This window comes from Balaenoptera physalus (assembly GCF_965194825.1).
Source record: "Balaenoptera physalus genome assembly, chromosome: 5".
Lineage (NCBI taxonomy): Eukaryota > Metazoa > Chordata > Mammalia > Artiodactyla > Balaenopteridae > Balaenoptera > Balaenoptera physalus.
The window spans coordinates 14,967,553-14,980,246 of NC_138884.1; the positions used below are offsets into that span (position 1 = coordinate 14,967,553).

General features: G+C 37.3%; 1 protein-coding gene across 12 annotated transcripts in view; it reads left to right on the forward strand.

The window, feature by feature from the left end:
• PDLIM5 (PDZ and LIM domain 5) overlaps positions 1–12,694 on the forward strand; it is a 208,580-nt gene that overhangs the window by 185,701 nt on the left and 10,185 nt on the right. For all 12 annotated transcript variants that reach the window (XM_082461748.1, XM_082461742.1, XM_082461751.1 and 9 more), the window contains 2 exons: positions 2,513–2,687; positions 12,303–12,483. In XM_082461748.1, coding sequence (XP_082317874.1) covers positions 2,513–2,687; positions 12,303–12,483 — 356 coding nt within the window. The remainder of the gene's footprint in view (positions 1–2,512; positions 2,688–12,302; positions 12,484–12,694) is intronic.

A 12,694-nucleotide genomic window follows, 5' to 3' on the forward strand; every position in this document is an offset into this window, starting at 1 on the left:
TTTATAAATGCAGGGTTTCTGGATCTGCAATTGCACATCATTGCAAACAGGCTTCATTCTCATGAGGGAGAAATAGCCTTTCAACTATGCTGATTAACCTTATCCAATTCTAACCACGCCTTTCATATGAATCCTGTCAGCACACACGCACACATACACAACCACACACACAATTTATATTATTTATATGCTTTTCTTAAAAGTTGTTCCTTTTCAACCATTAGAATATATGCCTCTTCTCTTCCACTACATTTTAATTACCTGTGGGTAAGGAGCAGACCTGTTGGTTTTAATCCTTCACAGTTTTTGCTGTTGTTCATTTATGTATTGATTCCACTTTACTCATTCATTCATTCATTTATTCATTCCAGACACTGTATTAGTTGCTATGGTGAAGAATAAGGCATAGTTCCTGCCCTCAGGGAGCTTACTCTCTAGTTGGGGAAGAAAAGACACAAATATATGTAGTAGAGGCAATAATCTAGTCGTTCGGAAAATTACGGGAACGTGGGAAAAAGACTTTAATCTGGATTATGTGGAAGGGGAAGCGGGGAGAGACAGTTCAGGGAGGAGTTGTGGAGCAGTTGACTCCTGGGCTGCATCTTTTTTTTTTTTTAACATCTTTATTGGAGTATAATTGCTTTACAATGGTGCGTTAGTTTCTGCCTTATAACAAAGTGAATCAGCTATACATATATCCCCATATCTCCTCCCTCTTGCGTCTCCCTCCCACCCTCCCTACCCCACCCCTCTAGGTGGTCACAAAGCACCGAGCTGACCTCCCTGTGCTATGCAGCCGCTTCCCACTAGCTCTATTTTACATTTGGTAGTGTATATATGTCCATGCCACTCTCTCACTTTGTCCCAGCTTACCCTTCCCCCTCCCCGTGTCCTCAAGTCCATTCTCTATGGCTGTGTCTTTATTCCTGTCCTGCCCCTGGGTTCTTCAGAACCACTTTTTTTTTTTTTTAGATTCCATATATATGTGTTAGCGTACGGTATTTGTTTTTCTCTTTCTGATTTACTTCACTCTGTAGGACAGACTCTAGGTCCATCCACCTCACTGCAAATAACTCAATTTCGTTTCTTTTTATGCCTGAGTAATAGTCCATTGTATATATGTGGCACATCTTTATCCATTGATCTGTTGATGGGCACTTAGGTTGCTTCCATGTCCTGGCTATTGTAAATAGAGCTGCAATGAACATTGTGGTACATGACTCTTTGAATTATGGTTTTCTCAGGGTATATGCCCAGTACTGGGATTGCTGGGTCATATGGTAGTTCTATTTTTAGTTTTTTAAGGAACCTCCATACTGTTCTCCATAGTGGCTGTATCAATTTACATTCCCACCAACAGTGCAAGAGGGTTCCCTTTTCACCACACCCTCTCCAGCATTTATTGTAGAGAAATGCAAATCAAAACTACAATGAGGTGTCACCTCACACCAGCCGGACAGGGCTGCATCCTAATGAGTGGTGGCTACTAGGTGAATAGGAAGAATGGTGGAGAAGTGAGGGGAGGACAGGCTGTGAAGAGATAGGCCCATTCACAGGGGAAATGAGGCAGTGATAGACCCATTCACAGGGGAAATGAGGCAGTGATAGGCTCATTCACAGGGGAAATGAGGCAGTTGTGTATTCACGGTAGCATAAAGAGAAAGGCAGAGGGTGGTGACAGATGAGGCCGTGCGGCAGGCAGGGACCACTGGAGGGACCTGCATGTGGTGCTTAGAAGATTGCACTACACTCAGTGGTCAAAGAAGAATGAGGTCCTTGAAATGGTTTATGCAGAGCTGTGATCAGATAAGATTTCAGTCCTCGGTGGCAGTGGGAGTATGAATTTAAGGAGGACAAGGCATTTGGTGGTTAGTCCAGGTGGGAGACTTTGAGGACATAAACCAGGACAGTATTGTAGGAATGGAGACGAGGGGGCAAAATCGAGAACCATTTGTGATGTAAAGTCAGCAGGACCCATTATAACCATAGAGGAGGGAGAGGAAGGCCCTAGGATGATTCTTATGTATCTGCCTTATATGACCGGGTGACCGATTTCACAGTCTACTTAGGCAGTACAGGAAGAGACAGAATATAGGGAGTTCATTTTTGCTTTTATCTTCAACACATTGAAATCTTTAATGTGCTATGACATATTTTGAGTTAAATCTACTGAATGGTTAGCACAGATGTCTGGATGACTAGAAATATTTCAACATCAGTATTCAACATTAACCATATCTCCTCTTGGAAGCAGAGGTGACTCTGCTTTTCCTACAAAACCCTCTGCATTCATCTGTCATAACTCTTTCACTGGGTTGTAATCCTTGAATTTTTCTTTTTTAACTCTGTAGCCTCAGACCAGTGTTTGGTCCGTAACCCCTCCATAAGTGTGAGTGAATGAGTGAAGAAGTGAGTGGATAGATTATTTTTTAAAGTAATGTTTTTATTTGATTATCAGGAAAAGTTTCTATTTGGCTTGTTGTCATTCTGATTCTTCTGTTTTAACTCCTAGCACCTTCTACCGGAAGAGTCGCAAGCAGTGGCACGTACACGGGAGCGGTGGCATCAGCCAACTCGGCCGAAAGGCAGCCCCAGCCCAGGGATGGGGACACCTTGGTACAAAGGGCCGAGCACATTCCCGCGGGGAAGCGAACGCCGATGTGTGCCCACTGCAGCCAGGTCATCAGGTTGGTTATTTGATTTTAAGTTTTTCTTGAAAGGACTTAATACCAATATGGATTTTCTTTTTTTAATATTCTAAAAGATCAGAAATTTTATTAGTGAAAATATTCTTGCTGTATTTCTACATAATAGTATTGAAGTAGACACATATGAATATATATACTTTTGTTAGACTCTATTTTAATAAAAAGTAATTCTGGGCTCTGTGAAAATAAAACTAAAAATACCAATTTAGTCAGTTATTAATTCCTATCAGAACTAAGGGAAAATAATGATTAATGTGGCTTTTCAGAGAATAATAAAATATTAAGACTCAAAGGGACCCCGAAGAACTTCATTATTTCACAAATTGTAAAAGTGAGGACTTTCATTTAGATGAAACATAACTAATGATGTAAAAAAATAAAGAACTTTGAGTCCTTGAGAAAAGAAGATTGGATTTTCAAATACCTAAGCTCTAAAAGATATAATTACCTTCGGATCTATTCATAAATGCTTTACATTTTAGATTAGGTCATAATCTGCTTCTTTAAAATATTTTTTATCCCAGTGTATTTTATTGTTTCTTTAATTCCGATAAGCAGAAAAGGCTAAAAGTAAGCTCTTAAGTGAGTGTATTACACTGGCACTTATAGACCTCAGCGTTTCTGAACAAGTGGCTTTTAAAATGTTATGAGGTTTAGGTGTGAATATTAATGCAGGGATCCCACCACAGGACCCTGTTGCCTCTGTGAGTTGTCTTGTTGGCAGTAACAGATGATTACTTGAAATGACGGCTCAAGCTCTCTCCTCGTTTTTAATTTACCCTGTTTTGTAATAGGTGAAACAACAGCGCCTCTAAAGCTGACAAAGGTTAAGACTTACTTGCATTTTCCCCTCCTCTCTTACATAATTATTGCTTAGGATAATGTTTCTAGTTACTACTTAAAATGGAGCCCAGGGAGTCGCAATATCTTATTTAAGAACCAAATATAAATATTCTTCTCCTTAGTTCACTATTAAATAATAAATGTGTCAAGAACACAGCACAGAGTACATGATTTTTTAAAAAATAGCTTTTGCCTTTTAAAGGTAGTCTGTGTGCATTGTGACATTTCCAAAATATAGAAAAACAGAAAGCAAGAATAAAAGTTCATACATAATTCCACATCCCAAGGTAACCACTACTAGTATTTTAGTTCACACTTTTAAAACACACACACATAAGGACAGATGTTGTTTTACAGAAATGGAATCATGATATTTTGTAAGCCGTTATTTTTCCCTGAGTTCGTTTTTTCCGCAGCGAGCATATGCTGTATAAGTACTAGCCAGCAGCCGTGGCAGGAGTAATAATGGTTATGGGGAGAAGGGGAAAATCAGTAGAGGCTTCCAAAGTCTAGCACAGCATCCGACACACAAAAGGCATTCGGTGAATGTTTGACCTGCACAGATCATACATGACTCTAGACCCACTCATCCTTCAGGTCATAGTATCAATTTGGTTAGAGACATTTCTTAAAAAGTACTACTCTAGGGTCTTAACAGAAATATTTAAACTATTATAGAATCTAGTGTGGGACTGCTTTGTCTCAATAAATAAAGCAATGTTTTTAATTACTCACTCTATATAGGGTTATGTTTTTAAGGTTAATGTTAATAAAAATAAGTTTTGACTTGTAACATTGTTTCTGTAAGTTACGGTACTTTGGTTACGGAGACTGGTATGTGGGGATACTATAGTCTGGAGAAAAACACCCTTTGTGGAGACAGCAGTCACTGCTGTTTGTGTCCTGTTGTAATAAGCAAGTGATTACTGGATGGATTAACAAAATGTCAAACCGTATCAGTTTCTGACTCTTGTTGTCTGATTACAAAATTCTGTGGTATCCTACTATCACCACTGCCAGCACATCTGAAAAACTTAGTATGGAGAATATACGAAGATCAAAATAGAAATTACATTCCCCACCCCTAACTGCCATGGTTTCAGTTTTTAATGCTAGCCTAGGATATAATTTTAATGCACAGTCTTCTGCCAAGTAAAATAAATATTATGTTAAAAACATGAATGGCCACCACTTATTGCCCCCTCATCTGTTAAATTTTATACTACTCTGGGTTATCTCAGCACTTGTTATCAGTTAAGCATTAGAGCTTCATTTACTGGGGAAGTTAACAGGAACAGGTATTAGCTCATGTCAAGATCCTATAACAGTAATTAACATAGCACATTTGCTTGGTGCTCAAATGCTAAAGCAGCTTGAATAGATTGTGGTCAGTTCAGAGAGCTAGTCAAAGCATAATTCTAGTTCTTGGCCTCGGTGTCAGTATCACTTACCAAAGCAAGGAGGCGTTAGGTCAAGTGACATTCTCTTGGACACCTGTTTTAAAAACAAGCTGCAGTTGTAGGCTTGATACTTTCAATATAGAATATTGTAACCTGGCAGAGCCTGAGAAGTTTAAGATTATTTTATAATTTATATTATTGTTTTGTTTTCCACAGTGTAGTTTACATTATTTGTTTATAATTTATATTGTTTTATATTTATTTTCTAAATGTTTCAAATTTTCAAAAATATTTTTAAGTAAAGGCAAACTAAGGCAAATTTTATGTTTTATTTTATTTTATTTTTTAGAAAAGTTCATTGTTTCTGGAAAATCTCAGAAACCTGGATCACTGAATGTTAGTACTGAACTGATTATCTTTTATTGAACATATTTTTAGCTTAAAACTCCATAGATCATTTTATTTTCATCTAATGTTTATAATTCTTTGGTTTATTTGAATCTTGAAAAGATTATGGATGTTTTGCCTAAATTGTATTATTTAGGCAATACTTTGATTAGTTAGTTGCCTTTTACAGATGGATAGAATGTTACATTTTAGGAAATTCTACTGAAGCTCTGATTAAATTGCTCTAGAACATTTCCAATCCGTTTATGATAGAAGTACCATTTCTTCGACTCATACTCATGAACAGACTGACCGTTTGGCTGATATAATAGGGAAACAGAAGATCAGGCTACTAATATAGCCAAAGCCATATTTAGTTTCTCTGGTAGAATGGGCTTATGAAAACAGTAGCTTATTTCTGAACTGTTACATCTAGTGGCATTAAAATCCACTTGTATTACATGAAGTTAAATGGACCATTCACATTTAGCTTCTTAGCATTTTGGTGAAAGAAGTAAGGGATTCACGGTGCTTGATTTCTTCTTTGATATGAAATGCTTAAAAAAAAAAAAAATAGCCACAATTGTATTATCCTGTCTTTGCCTACAGTCCAGCACCGGAACAATCACATTCAGACAACTCATTGTTTATTCTAGTGACAGAGAAAATTTTAACATTATTGATTTATTTCCTGCTCACTTATTTTCAAACTTTTCTCATAAGGAGGGCCATCTCAGTTACTCCAGGAAGAAGCCAGCAGAGTTTTTTGCCTGTCTCACCATCCAGTTCTATCTCTGAGCACTCCATTATTAATAGGTTTTATTTATTTTCCCTTCTGGTTAAGATTTTACTTGAAAATAAAAGGCTTCTTGGCTTAATGTGTTAGTCCTTCCATTTAAAGAAACAACCAGAGACATAGACCAAGATTTATGAGCAAGGCATAGACCAAGATTTCAGATCTACTGTAGTGAAAAATTGGAAAGAACAAAATGTTCAGCATCTATATGATGTAATATTATGGTGCCATTAAGATGCTGTTTTTGGATAATAATTGTTTAATGTATTCTTAGCATATGCCAAATACTGTGTTAAGAATTTTAACTGAATTCTCATTAAATTCTTATAACCTTGTAAGACAGTTATTATAATTGCCTAATTTCACAGATGAGAAAACTGAGGCACAGAGAAGTTACATATTTGTTGAAGTTACCTAGATAGTAAATGTAAAACCTGCATTTGAGCTCAGATCTTACTGTAAATTATATTCATGCTTTTAACTTCCACTACTTAGGAAAAAGTTATAGTATTAAGATAAAAAAAGAACTATAGAACTCTAAATAAAATATGATTCTAACTTTGTGTAAAGAAAATACATACCAAGATATATAAATATATAATATATATAAATATTGTGACTATATATACATGTAATCATAAATACTACTATATTAAATCAGGAAAAAAAAACAGCTTAAGCAGACCTGTCGTAACTTGAGTGTGGCAAGGTACTCTTCTTCATAATGTTAGAGTGGGAAAGTGAGAAAGGAGAAAGTAATAGATAGGCTGAACAGTTACAGGTTCTTTCCTCTCCACCAAATGACTTTGTACCCCATACATGCATTCCTAGACTCATAGAGATGACTGAGGGGATGAGAGGTTTACTTTTCCAGTTTCTCGTCTAACTGTAGACGAGACTATAGGATGACTATATTTCTATTTCTCGTAGAAATATAGCCATCCTATAAGCAGTGCTCATTGAGTATTTTATGTGCCACCTCCTTTAAATACCAGTGATACAGAAATCAAAGACATACTTACTCCCTTCCCTTAAGGAAGTTATTGTTATAGACTGAATTGTGTCCCCCCAAAATTCATATGTTGAAATCCTAACCCCCAATATCTCACTCTGACTTTATCTGGAGGTAGGGTCCTTAAGAGGTAAAATGAGGTCATTAGGGTGGGCTCTAATCCAGTATGACTGGTGTCCTTTTAAGAAGAGATTAGGACACACACACATACAGAGGGAAGACCAGGTGAAGGTGAACATCTACAAGCCAAAGAGAGAGGCCTTAGAAGAGTTTAACCCTGGCAACATCTTGGTCTTAGACTTCTAACCTCCAAAACTGTGAAAAAGTTAATTCCTGTTGTTTAAGCCATCCCATCTGTGGCACTTTGTTAAGGCCGTTCTAGCAAATTAATACTGTTACACTCTGGTAAAAAATACAGACAAGCAAATCAACAGCCATGTCAATGTGGTAAGTCTAATAAAGATACCTCCAGAATCCTGTTGGTGCAAAGACGAGATATGGGGATTATCTAGCTTCAACAACCAATTACTTTTATTTGAAAGAAATTGCAAGCAATAAAGTTCAATAGTCTACTCATAAAATGATACTTTTATACAACAAATATCCATTGAAAACTATAAAGTATTAGCTAATGCTAAGGTGGGTAATCATACTGCAATACGTAAATGTATCAAACCAACACATGGTGCACCTTACATTTACACAGTGTTATATGTCAATTACATCTCAATTTTTTTTTAATATATTAAAAAAAGAAAACTTAAGTGCAAGTTGCCAAACTAGCACCATAGTATATAAATAAGAGGCAGTCCCTGATTTCATGTATTTTATCATCTGATAAGGAAGCCAGAGTCCTGACATAGATAACCATAATGCAGTAATATAAGTGTCGTGAGCAGTATGTAGTACCCTTACGGTAATATAAGTAATATATATGTACTGCCCTTATAGCCATAGTAAGGAGTCCTGAATCATGGTACTGAGCAAAAGTCATGAGATATCTATAGGGCTCTAAATTGTCATAGTTGTAAAGTTCAAAAATTAATCTTGCCTCAGGAAAATCTTTAATAATGGGAATTCATTTTGGTGATTTCAATGCTTAAATACATATGGATCTGGTATAATATGTCACATCTTCTGCTTGAGTGATCCCTGTAGCCAACTATCAGATTCCATATTTATTTTTGCGCGAGTTATTTTTTATGTGGCTTTGTTTTTAACTTTTGTTAATTAACTTATTTTGATTTTTTTTAACTTTCTTTTTTTGTTTCTAACTCCTTTTGATGCACTTCACTTTTGGTTAAATAAAAAATCTTAATCTGTAGTGGCTGGGCCCTGGAGGGGTCCAGCTGTCCAGTTCACGATCCACGTCATCTCAGAGAAGTTGGCAAACCCCTCTGATGTTTTCTCCATCTATTTATAGAGTTAAGTTCTATCAATGAGTTAAGAATTAAGTAACAAAGGGAAGCAAGAAGTAAGCCTTTGGATCAACAGTGCTTGTATGTTACCTTTGAAAGTTAAGAGAGTAAATCCTAAGAGTTCTCATCAACCAGGAAAAATTTTCTTTCTATTTCTTTAATTTTGTATCTGTATGAGAATGGTGGATGTTCAATAAACCTATTGTGGTAATCAAAAAAAAAAAAAGAAGAAGAAGAAGAAGAAGAAGTAAGCGTTTGATTTTCAACCTAAATCCCTATTAGCTGTGCCCGTTGAAATTTGCACTTCTTTTCACCTTTCTAACTAAGCTGTTCTTTTCCTCTGAATTATTCCCTTAGCATCCTTCCCTACCTTTCCTTCCATTATTAATAATTTTTTTTTGGCATCAATCTCACAGAAGATGAACAGGGTGAAAAGTTCCACGCCATAGCTCGTCTCTCTCAGCCAATCCGTGCTTCAGCTCTCTCCCCTTCCTTCACTTGTCAGCCAGCAGGGATTTAGGGAGGTTCACGGGTGCAGAGGACTCGGAGAGGGAGCTGAGTACTTCATTCCACTGTGCAGTTATTCAAGGCTGCCGTTCCAGTTCCCAGACGGAAACCCGATCCTACCTGGGACAAGAAGAACGTATCCTGTTAATCCTGTGTTAATGAATTTGTTAGATTAGTCTCTGCTGACACGGACAAGACAGGACTCTGTTATATGTGAGATTTTATTGTTTATACATAACTTCCGTGGCATTGATGGGGAAGGTGCTCTCTCAGCTCAGCCGAGGGGTATCTGCACAGAGCCTGTTTATGTAAGAAAGGAGGTCTGGCAGGAGCACAGGTCACTGTCGGCTCACTGTTTAAAGGTGCAGAGGGAGTTTCTTTACTGTCGTTAAGATTGTTCACTATTCAAATTTGATAAAGAAACTTAAGTAAATACCTTAAAATACCCTTTCAGTGGGTTATTTATTTATTTATTTATAGTGGACTCTATCCCAGAAAGCTATCGAAAAGACTTTTTTAAGAATATATGAAATATAAGAAAACCTTCTAAATTACAAAAGGGAGCAAAAGAAGAATGAAAGTCATGGATGGGACTATTAAAAATGAAGACTGGAGAAAAATTTGTCATTGTGTCTGGACAGTAGTGACATTATATACTTACCTATGGTTAGACTGAATTTGGCTGTAAGCCTTCTAGCAGCTGACAAAAAAAAAGAAAATTAATTTTGCAAATTACTGTTCAGTGAGATTAAAAAAAAAAAAATCTCTTGCTCAGAAAAAGCAAAACCGTTCTTGTTACAAAAACCTGAAAGGAACTTCTCGCCGGAATCTGTGTAAAAATGGCCATGTGTGATCTCACAAACAGCACTCTCGACAGCAGCTTCCAGGAAGAGCAGGGGTGGATTTCGTGGAGCTGTTGCCTTTCAGAAGTGTCAGCGCAGACTGCCGGTGTCGCACTTGGCACCCATCATTAAAGGAGTTTTCCTGTGGGACGGGCCAGGCCCCGTCTGCTCCGATTCACGGAACAGGGCTCTCCGAGGTGATCTCAACACATATTTTAGAAAGTCTAGAAAATGCAGTCAGCTGTTCTTAAAAGTCTTTTTTTGTTTTCTCAGATGAAGTTTGTTAAATATTTGGTAGCACTGATGGCATGTTTCAAGAGGAAAACTCTTTCTTCCAAGTGCATACTAACACGCTTTAACAGAAAGTGGAAATGGGGATTGAATTGACTTCTTCTGCAAACTGAAGAGTCAATAAGGATACTGGCCGCAGGGGCTATCCGCCCTTCTGGATGAGCTGAAGATGTGCCCTGATAGATTCACCCTAGTAAATAGTTTAGAATCTGCTTTAATGTCCAGGCAGATCATAGCATGAAACCCTAAAGTTCTATCATACTCTGCGTATGGTCACAGTAAATTCAGCCTGGCAGATTTTTCAGGCATACATAATGGGATACCTACCTGGTGGAAAAGCTAAGTGCACTCCTAAAACTTTGTCTGGCTTTGAGCATTGTGACTCTGGCTTATCTTTGAAGGTAAACTACTTGCTGGGTATATACTGAGAAAATGAAATGAAGTCTTGAGTAGAACTTTTGTTTATAAACCAGTTACAAGTTGAGGGACAGCCTACCAAAAGCAACATATTTGGTTACAGAATAAGTGATCTGTAGCCCTTTTTTTTTCCTGGCAGGAATTAGTTAACAAAGGCATTCCTTGTTAGTGGTAACAAAAATGGTACCCTAAAGGTTAAAAATAATAAACTACTTTTCTCAAATGTTAAGAGAGTTGCATGCACTAGCTTATACAAAATGGCATCATATTAGTAATAAGAAACAAGTTAACAAAAAGTAGGTAAAAAATACCCTCTTATCCCCACAGAACACATTTTAATCATTCATCAAGGACCTTTCTACTTACCTGACTCTTGCAGAATTAGGTGCTGGTTCTGAGAAAACAACAGTGTGTTTGCAAAGAAATTCCCAACGGAAGATAGTTACTGAATACCAAGGTTTCTGTTATTGTCAAAGGCTAAAAAATGTTTCGACTTTGTGATGCTTGTTACTGTGACTTTTCCCACTAGTCAGATATCCTATGCTTCCTAAGAATTAGTTACCCTGTGGTTACTCGGTGATGATAATTGATGGTAGTGTGATGAGAGACAGAATATCATTTGACTAGAGCAGTGTAATAGAAATCAGGAAATTCAGCTTCTGGCCTTCATTCAATCCGCGATTTTACGATACGTGTCATACCTTGTGAACATTCCGTATCTCAGCTTCTCCATCTGTTAAACTGAGTTCATAATAACTGCCCTGGTCTGTCTCACAGGAATGTTGCATGGACAAATTAGATAAGTGTAAAAGTGCCTTGGAGGTAAAGCCACTCTGTGAATAAAAATTAGTGTGATGTAGCTACTGAAAAGTATGTCGCAGAGGCTAGAAAGGTTAATCTCCGCAGGCTTCATGACTAGATAAAGCTTCATAATGGATTCCTGTCAAGCAAACCAAACCCATCTTATCAGTTCATGGCTGTATAGTATTTAATGGAAAAAAATCACTTTACAAACATTTGGTACCTTGATACAAATGTGCATTAAAAATCAGTCATGCTTGAATTAAATAAAACCTTTCTAAGTAGCTTCAAACCATCTCTAATACCCAGTTGATAATTTCTGTAGTCATTTTGGAGGGGGAGGATTTGGTGTGTTTCACAAAGTTGAGAAATAAGTATAAGAAACAATGTATGGGGAAGAGAAATTGACTAGAATGTTTTTTCCGGTAATAGTTGTTACTGTTTTTAAGACGCTGACATTACCAAATTGAGCTTTTTTTCCTTTTGTTTATTTTATGGAAGTTTCAAACTCTCATTTCTGCCTAGCCCATATATTTTTTTCCTGGTTACTTCATTTTCTGTCACAGTTAATATTCTCATTCTCAATCGCAATCATGACGCACTCACTCATTGCAGCTCAGAAAACCTAACTACCAAATCCCTTGAATACAGAAAACCAGGGGGCAGAGATGGCCTTTCTTGAAGGAATCCCTTCAGGGCTTATTCCTCCCGCCTGTTCTTTTCACTTCAATGTGCAGAGTTCCTAGGTAAATTTCCAGCACCCTTGAGAAGGAGAATTGAGCAAGTATTTAATTGTTTGGACATTGCGAACAAGAGGTCCTCTTCAGGCCAACTAGAAACCTTTATTCCTAAGCCAACTTGATCTCTTTTCTTTTGGCAGGGGACCATTCCTCGTGGCACTGGGGAAATCTTGGCACCCAGAAGAATTTATCTGTGCTCACTGCAAAAACACGATGGCCTACATTGGATTTGTAGAGGAACAGGGAGCCCTGTATTGTGAGCTCTGCTATGAGAAATTCTTTGCTCCTGAATGTGGCCGATGCCAGAGGAAGATCCTCGGAGTAAGTATTGGAAGCCTTTTCACTCTGAGTGAGTTTTAAAGCAGAACAGTTTTTTGGTATGAAACCCTTCTGTCTTTTTTACTTTCTATTTTCTTCTTGCTTGATCCCCTCTCTGCTTTCATCACTATTTATTTTTGTAAAACAAAACTAAATAGACCTCTGTAGAAGTATATCAGACTCATGGGGTTAAGTTGTCTTTGGTTTTGTCTTA